At 58.3% G+C, this 18,190-nt stretch overlaps 2 protein-coding genes across 2 annotated transcripts; one reads left to right on the plus strand and one right to left on the minus strand.

Annotated features, from left to right (window-relative positions):
- Positions 1-129: 129 nt before the first annotated feature.
- NXNL1 (nucleoredoxin like 1) lies at positions 130-5,580 on the minus strand. The gene is made up of 2 exons (XM_064437096.1): positions 3,555-5,580; positions 130-2,819 (listed from the first exon to the last, which is right to left on the minus strand). The coding sequence occupies exons 1-2, from the start codon at positions 3,875-3,877 to the stop codon at positions 2,519-2,521; spliced, it is 624 nt and encodes a 207-aa protein (XP_064293166.1). The 5' UTR covers positions 3,878-5,580; the 3' UTR covers positions 130-2,518.
- A 141-nt stretch (positions 5,581-5,721) lies between these two features.
- Positions 5,722-17,021, plus strand: SLC27A1 (solute carrier family 27 member 1). Its single transcript, XM_064437098.1, has 12 exons — positions 5,722-6,010; positions 7,994-8,388; positions 9,195-9,356; positions 11,053-11,122; positions 11,225-11,316; positions 11,446-11,555; positions 12,364-12,573; positions 14,044-14,170; positions 14,397-14,534; positions 14,956-15,120; positions 15,757-15,903; positions 16,452-17,021. Exons 1-12 carry the CDS (start codon positions 5,844-5,846, stop codon positions 16,607-16,609), a joined length of 1,941 nt encoding a protein of 646 aa, XP_064293168.1. The 5' UTR covers positions 5,722-5,843; the 3' UTR covers positions 16,610-17,021.
- Positions 17,022-18,190: the final 1,169 nt, after the last annotated feature.

An 18,190-nucleotide genomic window follows, 5' to 3' on the forward strand; every position in this document is an offset into this window, starting at 1 on the left:
TCAGACCCGTCCTCCTACCCGGCTTTCGTTAACCCTCTGCTGGCTGAAACTCGCGAAGCATCTTCGTGATTCCCCGTGCATCGGTATGTGTTATTTTTGCGGAACGGCGAGGCTCCCTGGGAGGAGATTGCGTGGCGTAGGGAAAAGGTAAAGCAAGATTTACGCAGACCAACTGTAAGGTAGCGTGTTTAAAAAAATAAATCTACCAGAAAGGGATTATTTTGCACTTAGATACTGCCCTAAGCATTCACATGCCCTTTGTTCTGTGTTCTATACATGTAAATCATAAGCCCCACACATGAAAGCAGAGCTAAACGTCCGACCTGCAGCGCATCCATCCATCGGGAGGGATTTCATCTCCGACGGAACTCGAGACGGGGAAATAAAAGCGTGTGGCTGTCGGGTTGTAGGGTTTTTCCCCTCCTCGCAGCCGGCGTGAGGTGCAATGCTGCGTTCGCTCGCCAGGTCGAGCATCTGCCTCCCCTCGTTCTCAGACCTGCAGAGCGGCTCCTGCCCGCGCGCAGCTTGGAGATTTCGCTTCTTGGCTTCCCCGCCTATCGCCGAGCTTTGTGAGTTACAAGAAAAGAGCGGCTCCGCCTCATGCTGGTGCCTAAAGTACGCCCATAAGCATTACGGCTTCTTCTACTGGGGGAAAAACTAATCCAGAAAAGCAAGAAGAGGAACTAAAGCACTTGTTTCTCCGTACGGGGATGATGGTGATGAAGGCACGGCCGCACTGTCCCGTGCTGGCAGATTTGCTATTGCTCAGCAACCCTCCCTTGGCCTGTTGTTCTTCCCCACAACAAGGGAGAAAAGGGCAAATTGAGGTCTTGAACAGAAAATTCGGTGGTTAAAAAAAAGAAATGGGTAGGGCTGGTAAAAGGCAACGTTTAATATTTCTGAGTTTTCATAAATTTAGGTGAGGAGTGCCCTTTTGTTGATGTGGGGAGGAGAAGCAGCACCCGTCTGCCCGTTAATAACAGGTGGAAATGGTGCCCTTTGCCTCCCTCCCATTGCTCCGCGTTCCCGATTTGTGATTTATAAAAACTTCTTATTTCAATACAGGCGCACCCACTGCCGGACACCGCCCGAGGCCAGCGGGATATCGTTCCACTAGTGACCGCCAGCCGGCACAGCCTCACTCCCGCAGCGGGTATGTCACCCGCCAGCGCTTTTGGGTTTGCTTTGCGCCTTTTCCCGCGGTGCCGCTGCGCCGCAGGGCATCCTGCAGGGAATGCCCTTCTTGTTCCACCTAACACCGGGTCCCTCCCGCAGGGCTTCTCCTCCTCCCTTCCCTCCTCTACCTGTCAGACCTGCTGGGTGAAGAGAGGGAGGATGAACTGAGACAACAAGTTGAACAAGCCGGCCTCGCACAGCCTCTGTCTTCGCTTTCCTTCCCAGATCCTTCATGGGTCCAGCAAAGCTTTTGGAAATCCTCCGCTCGCCTCCCGGCGATACAGCAGAGAACAGAAAGGAGCAAGCGAACGGTGCCTTTCCCCCTTCTCCCGCTTCTCAGACCCCCTGATTACGGAAAGCGGGGGATGCGCGCAGACGCGCGCTCCGTAAATCGAATTTTTGGCTACGGAGCGCGGCGCCTCTCGGCCGTTCAGAGTCTCGCCTCCCTGCCAGTCTTGAATTCGAAAGGACGGAGCGGAGGGATGTTTATTAAAGACGCGTGCTGGCGGTTTACCCGTCCGCTGCTTGCCGCGGTAGGTCAGGACAGGCAGATCTTCCACCCGGGATGGGACACGGCTTCCCGGCGGATTGCTGCTGCCTCCAGCGCCGGGCACTCCGCGGCAGCAGATGGCAACCGCGATTAGCAGATAAAGAGAGGCGGCTCGCGCTCGGAGAGGCAGGTCACCGGGGCAGCTGCTGCACGTTGTCATTCCGGTCACGGAACAACCTGCTCCTGGGCAGGATTTGTCCGAAACGTCGATTTTTAGCGGTGTAAGGTGAGCAGCGACGTGGGAGATCTCTTGGGACTTGCTCACGTAGTGTGTGGGTGTCTGTCTCCTGAAAAAAGAAACCTGTATTGGCTTTTCATAGGGATTCTGTTCGTGTTGTCGTTTGCCACGGCTTCTCTGTACCTCCACGGCAGCGCTGGGGCACGCTGCGGGGGTTTTTAAAAGCAGTTCTCATTTTTAAAACTGTTTAGTGAGTCGTTTGCTGAGTGCCCATCTCTACCAGGTACTTCTTATTTTTTTTGGTAAATACATAACAAAGACATGACCGTGAGATTTTTCACTATGCCGGGTCCTAGGGCGATAAAAAGGAAACGTAATTCGGTCAGGGGCGGAATATCCTGCCTACGCTACCCGATTTTCCAGACATGAAAAGCTGTGCATGGGAGGAGAGCGCGTTTGCCTTAAAATACTTCACCTTTTGGACAACTAACGTGGTTTTAGCGGACTTCTACAATACAGAGAGACGTTGCTGCCGGGGAGTCGTCGGGTAGGGACAGCGACCTGAGGGACGTCCCCGGCCAAGCCAGCCCGCGCAGCCGCAACCTCCTGAGCCCCTAAGACGACTCTTCGCCTTCCTCTTTCCCTTCCTTGTTCTTCGCCTCCGTCGTCTTCTTGTCCAGCTTGTACTTGAGGCGGCGGATGGGGTCGGTGATGCTTCTCCTGGCCCAGTCATCAAAATCCTCTGCCAAGAGAAAATTTCTGTCTACCAGCTCAGCAGCCTCTTGCCAGTTTCGGAAGCAAGCGGGGCCCAGGCGCTGGATCTGTTCCACGGCGTTGCCGACGATCACCTCCCCGTTCGGCTTCAGCACCACCACGGCGGGCACCTCGGACACGGCAAAGCGCACCTCCAGCTCCCTGCAAGGCAAAAGGGGGAAGAAACCTCAAATCACGAAGGGTGTAGCCATCCTCGCCGCTCATCGTCCTCACCCCTCCTCATCCTCAGCACCCGGTAGGGCTCCCGCGGCTGTCCCAGTGCGGACAAGGCTACGCAGAGCCTGTTTGCTGAACATAACCCGCTCGTTTGTCCGCCGCTGGTAATTAGAGCCCGATGCCGGTGAAAGGGGAAGAGGATTTGGGGTACAGGAGATGCGGGACGGCTGCTGGGACGTCTTTTACATGAACAGCGGGATGCTTGAAATTCTAACATGCTCCAGTTTGCCCTCAAAAGGAGCCGGGAATAATTCTCGGTATTAATTGCATCTCGTTCTGTCGCTAATGAGGTTACGGTAAACATGTGAGCGCTTCCAATCCGCCTGGCTGCCTCCATCTTTCGCGCTACGTCTTCCGCCTGGAGGGTCGGCTGACGCGTCTTTTAGAGTTATAAATAGCGTGTTATAAAATCAGAATGCAAAAATACGTGGGCAACAAGCGAGATGGAAGGAAGAGGAAATATTTTTGCTTTAGAAATAAGTGCAGCCGAATGGCATTACCACTTTTTTCCATTACCGCACCGCACTGACCGCTCCAGCGGGGACTATGAGGGAAAACATCTGGAAAAGACTCTAAATATCTGAAAATGCAGCCGGGGGATGGTTGGAGGGGCCGTTTGCAGGGCTCAGGGTCTTCCTCGCTACTTCATCCGGGGAATACCTTTTGAGGGCGTCCCCGAAAGGTACGGCCAGCCAGCGTTTCGGCATGGTCCTCAGGAAAGCGCTCTGCTGCTCCTCCGTCTCGTCCCAGGACACGTACACCAGGACCAGCTGCGAAGCTCGTGCCACGTAAAACTCGTCGGTCAGCCGCAGGAAGAAATCCTTGAGGAGCGGGGAGAACTGCCGGCACCGCGGGCACTGCCCGGATCCGAAGTAGAGCAGCAGCACCTTGTTCTCCAGCGCCAAGCCCAGCTCCCGCTCCGTCTCCACCTCATCCCGCTCCCGGTTGGCCATCAGGACCTTCCCGGTGAAGAGGGCGGCCATGGGTGGACGAGGCCGATCGATCTGGTGGGATGGACCGACCGACGGCAAGTGCCCGGTGGTGGGAAGGGGCGTGGAGCCCCCCCCAGATTGCCCCCAGCTCCCCAGCCCCGCACTGGCTGCCTCCGCTGCCAGCTATTAATGATCGTGGATTCTCCGGAGCCTCAGGTAATCGGCTTAAACGGGGAGGTCAGTGCCTGGGCCCTGGCACTGGTCCTGGGTGGGCGTGTTCCAGGTCATGGGAATGCGGACAGTGCTGGTCCCGGGGCCATGGTGCCGGTCCCAGGTGTGTGGGACCGTGGGGTCCCGGATTGTGCTGGGCCCGGGTCCGTGGGGTCACTGGTGCTGCTGGTCCTGGGTGTGTGGGGATGTGGGGTCCCAGGTGGTGACAGTCCCAGGTGTGTGGGGCTGTGGGGTCCCGGGTTGTGCTGGTCCCAGGGCTGTGGGGTCCCAGGAGCTGCCAGTCCCAGGTGTGTGGGGCTGTGGCATCCCAGGTTGTGCTGGTCCCAGGGCTGTGGGGTCCCAGGAGCTGCCAGTCCCAGGTGTGTGGGGCTGTGGCATCCCAGGTTGTGCTGGTCCCAGGGCTGTGGGGTCCCAGGAGCTGCCGGTCCTGGGTGTGTGGGGCCATGGCGTCCCAGGTTGTGCTGGTCCCAGGGCTGTGGGGTCCCAGGAGCTGCCAGTCCCAGGTGTGTGGGGCCGTGGCGTCCCAGGTTGTGCTGGTCCCAGGGCTGTGGGGTCCCAGGTGGTGCTGGTCCTGACTGTGTGGAGGCCATGGGGTCCCAGGTGGTGTCGGTCCCGGGTGTGTGGGTGCCGTGGGGTCCCACGTGCCAGTCTGGGTGTTTGGGTGCCGTGGGGTCTGGGTGGTGCTTGTCCCGGGTGTGTGGGGGCCATGGGGGTTCTGGGAGGTGCCAGTCTCGGATGTGTGGGAGCTGTGGAGTCCCAGGAGGTGCCAGTCCTGGGAGGTGCTGGTCCCAGGGTTGTGGGGTCTCAGGCAGTGCCAGTCCCGGGTGTGCGGTGGCAGTGAGGTCCCCATCCCAGGTGTGCGGGGTTGTGAGGTCCCAGTTCTGGAAGTTCAGGGGCTGTGGGGTCCTGGGATGTGCTGGTCCCCGGGTCTGGGGTCCCTGGTGGTGCCAGTCCTGGGGCCGTGGGGTTCTGGGAGGTGCCAGGCCTGGTCCTGGGGGGGCCGTGGGGTCCCGGGTGGTGCCAAACCCAGGTGTTCGGGGGCCGCGGTGTCCCAGGAGGTGTTGGTCCCGGGCATGCGGGGCCCGTGGGGTCCGGGGTGTGCCGGTCCCAGGTGTGCGGGCCCGTGGGGTCCTGGGAGGTGCCAGTTCTGGGGCCATGGCTGCTGGGAGGCACCGGTCCGGGGTGTGCGGGGGCCGTGGGGTCCCGGGAGGTGCCAGTTCTGGGGCCATGGGTGCTGGGAGGCACCGGTCCTGGGTGTGCGGGGGCCGTGGGGTCCCGGGAGGTGCCGGTCCCAGGGCGTGGGGTCCCGGGCACTGCTGTTCCATGGCCCCGAAGCCGTGGGTGTGCGGGTCCCGGGCCGTGGGTGCGTGTACCCGGCTCTTGCCGGTGCCGGCCCGTGGAAACGTGCTTAGTGGCGGTCCGGAGCGCGCATCCCCCGGCCGTGCGTGTCGCGGGCCGTGGGACCCCGGGCCCACGCGGTGCCGGCGCGGCCGCGAACCGCCCGTGATCCCCGGCCGGTCAGTCCCGGGGAGGCACCGGGAGGGAGCCACGCCCCTCCGCCTCGCCCAATCCCAGGCCAGGCAGCGGCGCCTCGGCCAATAGAATCTCGCGCTCCCCGGCGTCCCGCCCAATAGGGACGGGAGGGCGGTGGCATCCGGGGCGGGGCTAAAGCTGAGGCGGTGGCGGCTGAGGCGGGAGCTGTTGCTGGAGCTGCCGCCGCCGCTGCTGAGGTAACGGGGCCGGGGGCGGCGGGGGCGGCCCCGACCGGAGCCCCGACCCCCGCACCATGCACCCGGCGGGGGTCTGCGCCGCCTCCCTGGGCTCCCTGGGCTTGCTGCGGTTCCTCGGCGCTCCCTGGCCGTGGAGCCTGGCCGCGTCGCTGAGCCTTTGCCTGGGGAGCGGGGGATGGCGGCTGCTGCGGCTGCTCTTCAGGACGGCTCGGCGGGACCTCTTGTAAGTGCTGACCCGCTCCCCCGGCCTGCGGCTCGCCCCACGCCTGAAGGGGCCTGGGCCGGCCTCAGGTGGGCTCGCTGCCTTTAAACCACGTCGGGTTTAAACGTTAGGCAGAGCCTGCCGCCCTGCCTTGAGCTTAGGCGCGGTTGGAAAGGCTCAGCCTCAAAGGGAGATGGTGAAGGGATGCGGGACGCACTCTGCTGTTCACGCGTGGCCGGAGCCACGGGGTGTCACACCATGACACCCCTTGAGCTTAAAGACAGGGTAGGTCGGGCTTAAAACAGGAGCGTGAGGAGCAGTGAGTCTCCAGCGTTTCCCCATCTCCCGGGAGTCCGTTGTCGATGCGTTTAGCGACGCGGATTTTAGGCCTCCGCGAGGATGTGCCTTTATTCCGAAGGATTTAGGGCTCCTGCGATTGCCAGCTTCGCTGTGGCTGTCACTGCGGTTTGAAGAGCTGTTTCCTCCCGATTGCCCGGCAAGCTGGGAATAATGACAGAAAATAAACCGGGCAGAATAAAGCCCTTTAAGGAGCTGGAAAGCGCAGCTCAGCGGTGAAAAGGCTCCTCTGTTCTGTATTTGGCAGAGCGCGGCATAAGGTCGCCGTGAAAGCCTGGCTCGGCCGGACCGTTGCCAACGGCTCGTTTCTGAAACGCACCCTTCCCCCTTCTGCCGAGCGAGGCTCCCGCTCTGGACCCTCAGCCGCGAGAGCTGCGGGTGTTTTTGAGTGCTAATATTAAATGACCTTTCCAAGTTTCTGGGGGTTCTTCCAAACCCTTGCTGCCCAACAATTTCCTATTTTGACAGTGGAAAAAAATACCGCCTCCATCTTCCTACCTCCAGGAAGGAAACGGGATCCGTTACGTTCACCCAGACCTGCTGTCCTAGTTTTGGCGGCGGTGTTACCGTAGCATGCTCTAATTTATTTTTGTATGAGTTATAACTGATAGCCGAAGCAAGAGAGCCAACGCGCCTCTAAAGATAGCAACCTCCGGGGCAACATGAGGCAGTTAAAAGTTCAGACAACAACTTTCGCTGCCATCAAACTTGAACGGCGTCGAGGTTTAACTTGCAGCTGCTGCCTCCGAGACTTAAAATAATTATGTAAATTATGGAAGACAGAAAAAAAAAAAAAAGCCTGGTCTGGTTTGCTCAACAAATTGGAGCGGTTTGGTTTGTTCTTTTATCAAGAAGTTGCTCTTCCTGGTATCAAATATCCCCAGAGGCAGCAATTCTTTGCTTGATAAGGCACCACCATCTTTAAGGGAGGTTGCCATCCAGGAATTATTAATTATTATTAAAATCTACACCTTCTGCCTGCTAGCGTATAGGTAGCCTGGCTTCCCTTCGTCCCGGGGCTCGCAGGAAAACGCAGGTGACGCGCCGGCAGTTCCCTCCTCCTGTGGGTGAAAGGGGAAGCCTTTGGCTGTGTTTTCCTGAAGCCGAGGCTGGGGGTGGTTACCCAAGGGCTGGGCTGCCCGTGTCGTTTAAATGCGTCTGGATCCTGAGGGGCACAAGCGTATGAAAGAGCGCAAAGATGCTGCGAAACGCCCTGGTGAGAAAGGCGCTTCCCACGTGAGGTGCGCTCACTAGGGGAGAGTGAGGGCTGCAAAGTCTTCCTTTTTAGGATGGCGTCGGTAAAAGGTATAATTTACCCTCTTTAATATTTCCTGTGGGCTTGTTCAACCTGGTGTCAACGTGAACATCAATTCCCCATGTTTTATAGCGTGGAGAGCACCGGACCAGTTGCCGTATACTTTATTAACTCCAACTCTAATTTTATTTACCATAATGTTAAAATAGCTGTCCTTTGCAGCCGAGTGGCAGCGATTCCCAGTTCTGCTTTCAGGGTAACCCTTCAGCTGCCCAAGGGCGGGGGGATGCCAGAGGGACGCTCGCGTGGAGCACGTGCATCCTGCCCGCGTCCCTTCTAATTCAGAAATTGTGCTGAAAATTAAGCCGTCGCACTCTCTCTCTTTCCCGCAGCGGCCTCTCGGTGCTGTTACGAGTCAAGTACAAGTTGCGAAGGCATCAAAGAGCCAAGAGCACCATCCCCAAGATGTTCCAGGATGTTGTCCGCAGGCACCCCGACAAAGTGGCTCTGATTTACGAGGCCACCGGTGAGCAGTGGACCTTCAGGAGGTTGGACGAGTACACCAATGCCGTGGCTAACTACTTCTACCAGCAAGGCTTCCGGCTGGGGGACGTCATTGCCATCTTCATGGAGAGCCGCCCCGAGTTCGTCGGCCTCTGGTTAGGGATGGCAAAAATCGGCATCGAAGCCGCTCTGATCAACTTCAATTTGCGTTTGGATTCTCTGGTTTACTGCGTGACGACTTCGGGGGCAAAAGCCGTCATCTTCGGGGGGGAGCTCTCTTTGGGTGAGTCACTTGGGGCGCTCGTACGCCCGACCAGCAACTTGTTCGCGTGGTCCTGGGTGAGGCAGAGATCGAGGAAACGAAAGCCAAAAAGGCAGCTGCCTGTATTAAAAGCTAGGGAAGGTGGTAAATCTCCTGACTACACGAGGCCGAAGCGTTCGGTTAGTGTCCGAGGCTAAAAGAGGAGCGGTGTTTGGAGTGGAGCCATCAGGAGCTCGGTTTCGTCTTCCTGATTTCGCGGTGCCTGAACTGAGCTCACCGATTTGCTCTGCTTCCTCTCTGGATCTGGAAGCGCTGCATCAGGAGGCTTGCGCTTCATCAGGCCGCGGCGATACGTGCCGCGGGGCGCGTTTTTCTGCCGCGGGGTGGGTTTTTCCTCTTCTCTGTGTTAATACCCTTCCCTTTCTGCCGCAGGAGAGGCTTGTCAGTGGACGCTGGTTTTAAATCCATCCCTGCTTCTCTAACGAACCCTGTTCCCTTGGCATTGTTAGATCTGATGGTTTATTATTCTGAATCATCTCCTTGAAACCGTTGTGGATCGTTTGACAATCACGAGGAGATGGCGACATCACGGGGAGAGGCAATTTTGTATGTTGTTTTTTTTGTTAGGGTTTTTACTGGCCCCAGGTCAGTCTGACCGCCCTGGTGCGGGTATTATCTGGACGGGGGCGATGTCGGTATTTTAAAGGAGTCCCTGGTTCTTCAGGTCCCCCTGTGGTTTTGAGGCACAACAGGAGATAAGACAGATTACTTTTGTCACTGCCTAGAGCGTGGCGTTTGTCGCAAAAGCGACTTGCTTTGTCTTGCAGCGATATCTGAAGTGAACGGGATGTTGGGGAAGAACATGGCAAAGTTCTGCTCCGGTGAGTACAACCCGGACGTCGTTCCTGTGGAGACCAGGCATCTCGATCCTCTTCTGAGCACCGCGTCGAAATCGCCCCCGACTCAGATTCCAGTCAAAGGCTTAGATGGTAATTTTATCAATGGTTTTTATTTCGCAGCATGGTGCGTGTGAGAGCTGGGCTGGGTGATGGCAAAATGAGGAAAACAAGGCAAGGTGGGGGGATTAAATCAACACAGTTTGGGCTGATGAGTAGAACAACAAAGAAAAAAAGAGGAATAACCAAAGCAGAGCCTGGTGCCGGGGTGCTCTGCGTTAAGTTTCTCATTGTCTGAGGCTCCCGAGCTTTACGTAACTAACGTATTTAGTACCTGAAGGAGGGAGAGCGGCGCCTTCCCAAAGGCAACAACCCTGTTACGGGAGAAGAGCAGCCGGAGCGTGCGTGGGGTGAAGCAGCCGGCCTGCCAGGGCTCGCCCTGCGCTCTGCTAGCTCCCCGAGCCCGTGCGATTCGTCCGGAGCATTTAACGGCCCGTGCTGCCTTCCCCCGCAGCTGGCTCGCGCGCCGCTAAAACCTTTCCTTGCCTGTGGCGAGGACGAGGATCGGCGGGTTTGGGATTCGGGAGAGGGAGAGGAAGAAGGCGCCAACTGGCCTCCAGTCTGTATTTTGCACTTGAAGATAATTGAGCGTATCCGAGACCCCTGAGGCAGGAGGTTCTGTTTCGGAACGTTGTTAACAGCGGGAGGAATTGCGCTGCTGAGAGGCTTTCCCTTTAGATTCTTAGATTATAAATTCTATAGAAATAGAGTTAGATTTATTTTTTTTTAGCCATAGAATTAGATCCCCACCCTACCCTCAGATGCAGGTTGAGACCTTTTTTCTCAGTCCGTTTGGAATGAACATCTGGCCTGGAGAGCTAATCTAGTCCCAGAACAACTTAGAATCATGGAATCACTAAGTCTGGAAAAGACCTCAAGGACCATCGAGTCCAACCCCAACCCAACCTCCCCCTCCTCCCCAAACCACGTCCCCAAGGGCCACGTCTGCGCGGTGTCTGACCCCCCCAGGGACGGCGACTCCCCCACCTCTCGGGGCAGCCTGTGCCACTCCCTGACCGCTCTGGCAGGGAAGGCATTTCCCCTCACACCCAACCTAAACCTGCCCTGACGCAGCTCGAGGCCGTTCCCTCTCGTCCCATCGCTCGTTCCTTGGGAGCAGAGACCGACCCCCCCTCACTCCAGCCCCTCTCAGGGGGCTGCAGAGAGCGAGAAGGGCTCCCCTCAGCCCCCTCTTCTCCAGGCTAAACCCCCCCAGCCCCCCCAGCCGCCCCCCAGCACACTTGTGCTCCAGCCCCTGCCCCAGCCCCGCTGCCCTTCTCTGGACACGCTCCAGCCCCTCAAGGCCCTTCTTGTCCCGAGGGACCCAAACCTGAGCCCAGCATTCGAGGTGGGGCCTCCCCAGTGCCGAGCACAGGGGCCCCATCCCTGCCCGGCTCCTGCTGGCCACACCAGTGCTGACACAAGCCCGGGGGCTGGTGGCCTCCTTGGCCACCTGGGCACGCTGCTGGCTCGTTTGTGTAAAGGTGTACAGGGCTCCTCAGAGCTCTGCAAGCTCTCCGTTGCACGTTTCCTGTATTTCCCGTTACGGACGACGTGCGGATTCTCCACAGCTCCGCGTTGGTGTCGGCCTTGGCAGCTCGCTGTCCCCTGTGTGTTGCTCAGCCGTTCCTCAGCTGCTGGGGACAAAGCCTAAACCACAAAACAACCCCCGTGGGGGATTTCCTCAGGCAGCCAAGAACAAACTGACGCTTGTTTTCCGTTCTTCTAGATCGGCTTTTCTACATCTACACTTCGGGAACAACTGGGATGCCCAAAGCGGCCATCGTGGTGCACAGCAGGTGAGGACCCGAGGAGGCTTTTCCCTCTCGAGGTGCGTTTCGCATCACAAAACCCCACGCTTTACCCGCCTCGCTCGCTCAGCACGCGCTACGCTCTTGCAGGTACTACCGTATCGCTGCCTTCGGTTACTACGCCTACAAAATGCACCCGGGGGACGTCCTCTACAACTGCCTGCCGCTCTACCACTCCGCAGGTAAGCGCAGCCTCCCCCTCGGAGGCGGAGGCGAGGCCTTGGCCTCCCCCCTGCCCGCTCCTCCACGCATCCTTGTGAGCGAACAGACCCGGGATGGCCGGAGCTAGCCCCGTGATCCTTATTTTCCAGGTAACATCATGGGAGTTGGCCAGTGTCTAATCCACGGCCTCACCGTGGTGATCAGGAAGAAATTCTCAGCCAGCCGCTTCTGGGACGACTGCACGAAATACAGATGCACGGTGAGGGCTCTGCTGGCGCTCGACTCGAGAGCGTCGCGTTCGCTGCGTAATCGATGGTCTCCACATAATTCCCCGTCCCGTGTCAGATGTCGAGGCACCTGTGCTGTGGTGTCTTTATTGCCGGCACCGCTTTAGGCGTGCAGGGCTTTAGAAAAGGTCTGTCGCCCGTTTTTCTCCTTGTAAAGTTGTCACAACCAGCTTTTTGCATCCCTGACCCTCGCAGGAGAGCTCTGCCGGAAACTACCCGTGTTAGGAATCTCTGCAGGGGGCCTATCTTGGCAGTTTGTAGCCAATAAACATCTATTTGTGTTTATGTCCACGTGACCTTTTAATTTAAGCAGCCCTTTCTCCTCCCTGGTGTCTCTCTTTCCCTTTCCCCTCCGGCGGTATCTATAGCTGGCACTTGGATCCCGGCTCTGACTGCCTTTTGCTGGGTTGAGCTGTTGGCGTGTGACTGACCCCTCGTTCCCCTCATCTTTTTAGAGGTTTTTAAGTCACCTTTTGAAGCACGAGCGTTTTTCTTTATAGAAGCATCTTTATTCACACTGTGGGGTCCTTCCTATGCCCTTTCTGGTCCTAACGCGCAGGTTCCGGAGGGCAATATCTGTTTTACCTGGTTTTGGGTTGGTTTTTTTTTGTGGTAAAAAATCCCAACTTAAATTTGCAAAAGCTTCAGAATTTACTAAAATGCCCGACGTGTCTCGTCCCACGAGGTACGCTGACGCTCGCGGCCTCGTGGTCGGCTTTTTCCAGGGCGTCGTAAGGGTCGCCTGAAGCCTGAGCGATGTTTTTGTGTTTACTGCTTCAGATTATTCAGTATATCGGGGAAATCTGCAGGTATCTTCTGAATCAGCCCGTCCGAGAGTCAGAAACCCAACACTGCGTGCGGCTGGCGGTGGGCAATGGTTTGAGACCCACCATATGGGAGGACTTCACAAAACGCTTCCGAATTAAGCAGATCGGAGAGTTCTACGGAGCCACGGAGTGCAACTGCAGCATCGCCAACCTGGACGGAAAGGTGAGGAGGCAGAGGGTGCCGCGGCGCCTGGGAGGAGCGTGGGGGAAGGGGAGGAGGCTCTGCTGGCTTCTCCGACTCCCCCTTGTCCTCTCGCAAGGGCTGGCGGGGGCAGCTAGGTCGGGAATTGGGGGGAGCGGCGGGGGCAGCTAGGTCGGGAATTGGGGGGAGCGGCGGGGGCAGCTAGGTCGGGAACTGGGGGGGAGCGGCGGGGGCAACTAGGTCGGGAACTGGGGGGGGCGGCGGGGGCAGCTAGGTCGGGAACTGGGGGGGAGCGGCGGGGGCAGCTAGGTCGGGAACTGGGGGGGGCGGCGGGGGCAGCTAGGTCGGGAACTGGGGGGGAGCGGCGGGGGCAGCTAGGTCGGGAACTGGGGGGGAGCGGCGGGGGCAGCTAGGTCGGGAACTGGGGGGGAGCGGCGGGGGCAGCTAGGTCGGGAATTGGGGGAGCGGCGGGGGCAGCTAGGTCGGGAACTGGTGGGGGCGGCGGGGGCAGCTAGGTCGGGAACTGGGGGGGAGCGGCGGGGGCAACTAGGTCGGGAACTGGGGGGGGCGGCGGGGGCAGCTAGGTCGGGAACTGGGGGGGAGCGGCGGGGGCAGCTAGGTCGGGAACTGGTGGGGGCGGCGGGGGCAGCTAGGTCGGGAACTGGGGGGGAGCGGCGGGGGCAGCTAGGTCGGGAACTGGGGGGGAGCGGCGGGGGCAGCTAGGTCGGGAACTGGGGGGGAGCGGCGGGGGCAGCTAGGTCGGGAATTGGGGGAGCGGCGGGGGCAGCTAGGTCGGGAACTGGTGGGGGCGGCGGGGGCAGCTAGGTCGGGAACTGGTGGGGGCGGCGGGGGCAGCTAGGTCGGGAACTGGGGGGGGCGGCGGGGGCAGCTAGGTCAGGAACTGGGGGGGAGCGGCGGGGGCAGCTAGGTCGGGAATTGGGGGGGGCGGCGGGGGCAGCTAGGTCGGGAACTGGGGGGGAGCGGCGGGGGCAGCTAGGTCGGGAACTGGGGGGGAGCGGCGGGGGCAGCTAGGTCGGGAACTGGGGGGGAGCGGCGGGGGCAGCTAGGTCGGGAACTGGGGGGGAGCGGCGGGGGCAGCTAGGTCGGGAATTGGGGGGGCGGCGGGGGCAGCTAGGTCGGGAACTGGGGGGGGCGGCGGGGGCAGCTAGGTCGGGAACTGGGGGGGGCGGCGGGGGCAGCTAGGTCGGGAATTGGGGGGGAGCGGCGGGGGCAGCTAGGTCGGGAACTGGGGGGGAGCGGCGGGGGCAGCTAGGTCGGGAATTGGGGGGGGCGGCGGGGGCAGCTAGGTCAGGAATGGGAGGGGTCGTGCACAAAACCCTGGGGGGAAAAATCTTAGATTCTGGGTGAATTTCGCGTTAAATGGAAGGGGAGGAAGGATTAGAGAACTCCCAGAGAGCAGTAATGCAAGAACGAAGCCGTTCCTTCAGCATTTAGGGTTTGTTCGGTGTTTTTTTTCCTGTCGTTGGGAAGGTCGGTGCCTGTGGTTTCAACAGTCGGATTTTGCCCAACATTTATCCCATTCGCCTGGTGAAGGTAAACGAGGACACGATGGAGCTGATCCGGGATTCCGGCGGGCTGTGTATCCCCTGTCGCCCAGGTGAGCCCATCCCGCACGAATCGATCGCAGCATTTTGGTCTAAAAATTAAAAAATAAAGCTCTGGCTGGATTCAGCAGTTTCTAGTGCGACGTACAGGCTTTCACCTCCAGTTCTTCCCTCCAAAGATGGATCAGTTCAGCAGCTGAACGCCTTTTGGTGCGCACAAAGGCTCTGGCTCGTCCCGGGATGTCGGTGTGATCCTGTGTTGATCCCGTTTTCCTGCAGGAGAGCCGGGATTGCTCGTCGGTCAGATAAATCAACAGGACCCCCTGCGTCGGTTCGACGGTTACGTCAACGAGAGCGCCACCAACAAGAAGATCGCTTACAACGTGCTTCGGAAAGGGGACCAGGCGTACCTTTCAGGTGGGGACTGCGGGCGTTCCTCGTGCAAAGGTGGTCTCGAGAGACCTAAATCGGGGTTTTTTGGGGAGGAATCGATGCTCTCAAAGGCCTTTTCCAACCTAAAGGATTCTCTGAACGGATGTGGTGGTGTTTTTGAGTTGCCAGCTGTTGAGCTGTTCTGGATTTAATATAAAAAAAAAAATCAACATTTCAAAGAGGGAGAGATATTTCCTCCCCCAGTCCTTTTCCTGCCGCCCGTCTCCCGTAAGGAGGAGACGCCGCGCGCGGCGGTGGGGACTCACCGGGGTAGTTCCGCGCCTCCCTGGGAAGCGACGCTGAGCAGAGGGCGCTGAGGCGGCCCTGAGCCACCTAAGGAAATGCAACGAAGGGAGCGAACTTGCCTCCTGAGGTGGTTTTGTTTTGGTGTCTTCCCCCCTCCCAGGAGACGTGTTGGTGATGGACGAACTGGGTTACATGTACTTCAAAGATCGCAGCGGGGACACCTTCCGATGGCGAGGAGAGAACGTCTCTACCACGGAGGTGGAAGGAACGTTGAGTCACATCCTCAACCAGACGGACGTTGCCGTGTATGGCGTGGAAGTGCCAGGTAAAAACGTCGAGTAGGAGCGCGCGGGATTTGGGGAAAAAGGCAAATATTGGGCAAACGTACCAGATCTGCGTCGGAGCAGGTAGGAATGGGTCGCCTCTATGTAACCAGGCACCCAAAAATGAAGATAGAACAAGGGTGGAAGAGCGGAGTCCGGCGTGCTTACCCTGAGAGGTAGAAATAACAAGATCCAGTAGTGGAATCTTTATTTGTCTCTTAAAAAGGAAGGTTTTTTTTACATCGTGAGCTTTGCAGAAGCTCTTGGTGCGCAAAGACCCTTCCGTGGGTGCGCCGGCCTTGGAGCTTCGAGCGATCCGGGAACGGGGGGTTGAGGAGGGCACGAGGACGGGAACCGAGGGGTAGAGCGCATGGCTGGAGAGATGCCCGGCGTAGCACTGCTGCTCTTTATTTTATCACGACGTACGCGAGAGGAACCCGATAAAAACGAGAATTGTATTTGCTTTCAGGGGCGGCTGCGATAAGGGGTGAGGGGACGCATTGGCGGCAGCCTCGGAGCCTCTGGGGTTGAACTGGGGTTTCCTCAGCACGTCCCCGCTTTGCTTGGAAGAGGCTCGGGGAGGGAAATGCTCATGCCTGCTGAGCGTTTCGTGCTCCAGCTATGCTCTCCTCTTTCAGGGGTGGAGGGCAAGGCTGGGATGGCAGCGATCGCAGATCCCAAAGCTAAAGTCAACCCCAACGTCCTGTACCAGGAGCTGCAGAAGGTGTTGCCTCCCTACGCCCGGCCCGTCTTCCTCCGGCTCCTACCCCAGGTCGACACCACAGGTATCGGTGAGGCGGCGGCTCTCTGGGGAGGTTCAGATCCCAAAAGGAGCTTTTTGGAAGCGTTTCCACCTGCTTCAGGGTGAAATAATGTCCCAGTTTGGAGCGTGGCAGGTGCAGAAATACCCCTAGGAAAAAAGAAACGATTGTAGTTAAGTCTTAAACAAGAAATTGGCCAGTTCTGGGTCCTTATAGAAAAGAGCTGCGTATATAAAGGGGAGCGCGTACCCCCTCGTACGCCGTCCGCTCCCTTTCCCGGGGCTTTATTCCAGCAGGACCAACGGCTGAGCCAGCTGCTCTTTGGCTGCCGCCTTTCCTGTTTTCAGCTTCCCAAAAATGTCACGGGATCCTTTTACCAGCCCGTGCGGGAGAAGTAAACACTGCGCGAGGGTTTACGTACCGTCGGGGCGCTCACCGAGCTCCGAGTTGCTAAAAGTCTCAGGCAAAAGTGTGAAGTAGGAGCGAAACGCCGCCCGTGACGTTTCCTGCTTGAGCAGCTTTTTGAGGCAAAGTGGTTTTAGGTTGGGCTTTTTTTTCTCTGTTTTTCAAAGGTACATTTAAGATTCAGAAAACCCGCTTACAGAGGGAAGGATTCAACCCCCACCAAACCTCAGATCGGTTGTATTTTCTGGATCTAAAGTTGGGAAAATACGTTCCTCTGGATGAATGCCTTTACGAAAGGATTTGTTCCGGAAAAGCCGCTTTATGATCTAGTCGGATTCAACCTTTTCAAGGGGGGAAAAAAAAAAAACAACCCGATGACTAATCGGAGGGCCGACGCTGGTGGGAGGCGACGGATTCCTGCGAGGGCCTGAGGCCTCGCCCGGCGGCTCCTTCCCCTAAAGCACATTAACCCTCCCTGAGCGCCGACGTCCCATTAACCCGCCCTCACGCCTCTAGAGAGAGTATTTTTGTAACCACTACCCGCTTAGGGAGGAGCTCGATGGCCATATTTATTGACGGAGATACCCGCGCGCCGCTGGGGCTTCTCTCTGCTCCGTCTCCGAACTTTACTCACTGACTTAGATGATTTTTAACCTCATTTGTGTCACGTTTTAACTGCCCACACCTTTAGGGCTGGGGCTGTGAGGACATTAAAAGAGAGAGAAAAACAAAAATAAGCTTTTTCTGGGTGCTGGGTGGGGGGAGGGGAGCGGCCCCGACCCCAGGCCGCGGTGGCGGGGTTCTCCCAAAAAGTGGATTTGTTTGCCTGGGGTGTAAAAAAACTCCACATGTTTAATTTCTGCACGAAGATGGGCTCTGGGTGGTAACCACGGCACCAGCACCCCGCACCGAGACACTACAAGGTATTTGTACAGCTCGATGTGTCACTCACAGATATTTGCTTATTCCAGCTAATAATTGGGTAGTTTCTTTCTCATTTCACTTTAAAGGTACAGCTACCTTTCAATTTACCACGTAAGTGAGGGGCTTATTTGAGTAAGGGGTTTTCTGGCCTGTGGGTGTGATTTTTAGTATTATAATGACGACAGGTCACCCAAAGGACACTTAGCTTGAGTTCTTATTGACATCCCAATTAGTTTTTCTTCTTAAAATCATACAAACACAGACTGGTTTGGGCAGGAAGGGACCTTTAGAGGTCTCTAGTCCAACCCCCTGCAGTGAGCAGGGACATCTTCACCCAGATCAGGCCCCTCACAGCCCCGTCCAACCTGGCCTTGAGTGTTCCCAGGGATGGGGCATCGACCACCTCTCGGGGCAACCCCTTCCAGCGCTTCACCACCCCCAGCGTAAACAATTTCCCCTTTAGAGCCAGTGTAAATCCACCCTCCTTTAGTTTAAAACCATTCCCCCTTGTCCTGGCACGTTGGGCCTTGCTAAAGAGGTCGCCCCCACCCTTCCCACAGCCCCCCTTTAAGCACTGAGAGGCTGCAATAAGGTCTCCCCGCAGCCTCCCCTTCTCCAGCTGCACACCCCCAGCTCTCCCAGCCCGGCCTCGCAGCAGAGGGGCTCCAGCCCTCGGAGCATTTCTGTGCCCCCTCTGTCCCCGCTCCACCAGCCCCGTGTCTGTCCCGTGCTGGGGACCCCAGAGCTGGCTGCGGCGCTGCAGGGGGGTCTCACAGAGCGGGGCAGAGGGGCAGGACCCCCTCCCTCACCCGGCTGCCCGCACTGCTGGGGATGCAGCCCAGGGCACGGCTGGGGGTCTGGGCTGTGAGCGCACATGGCCGGCTCGTGCCCAGCTTTTCATCCCCCAGCACCCCGAGTCCTCCGCAGGGCTGCTCCCATCCCCCCACCCCCAGCCTGTGCGGGTACCGGGGCTGCTCCGACC

The sequence above is a fragment of the Phalacrocorax carbo genome, chromosome 30 (assembly GCF_963921805.1).
Source record: "Phalacrocorax carbo chromosome 30, bPhaCar2.1, whole genome shotgun sequence".
Lineage (NCBI taxonomy): Eukaryota > Metazoa > Chordata > Aves > Suliformes > Phalacrocoracidae > Phalacrocorax > Phalacrocorax carbo.

Bases quoted from the DNA above. Each gene is read 5' to 3' on its own strand.
- NXNL1 (XM_064437096.1), bottom strand. From the start codon at position 3,877: ATGGCCGCCCTCTTCACCGGGAAGGTCCTGATGGCCAACCGGGAGCGG. The intron at 2,820-3,554 runs GTATTCCCCGGA...TTTGCCTTGCAG, and splicing joins TTCGGGGACGCCCTCAAAAG to GGAGCTGGAGGTGCGCTTTG.
- SLC27A1 (XM_064437098.1), top strand. From the start codon at position 5,844: ATGCACCCGGCGGGGGTCTGCGCCGCCTCCCTGGGCTCCCTGGGCTTG. The intron at 6,011-7,993 runs GTAAGTGCTGAC...TCTTTCCCGCAG, and splicing joins ACGGCTCGGCGGGACCTCTT to CGGCCTCTCGGTGCTGTTAC. The intron at 11,123-11,224 runs GTGAGGACCCGA...ACGCTCTTGCAG, and splicing joins GCCATCGTGGTGCACAGCAG to GTACTACCGTATCGCTGCCT.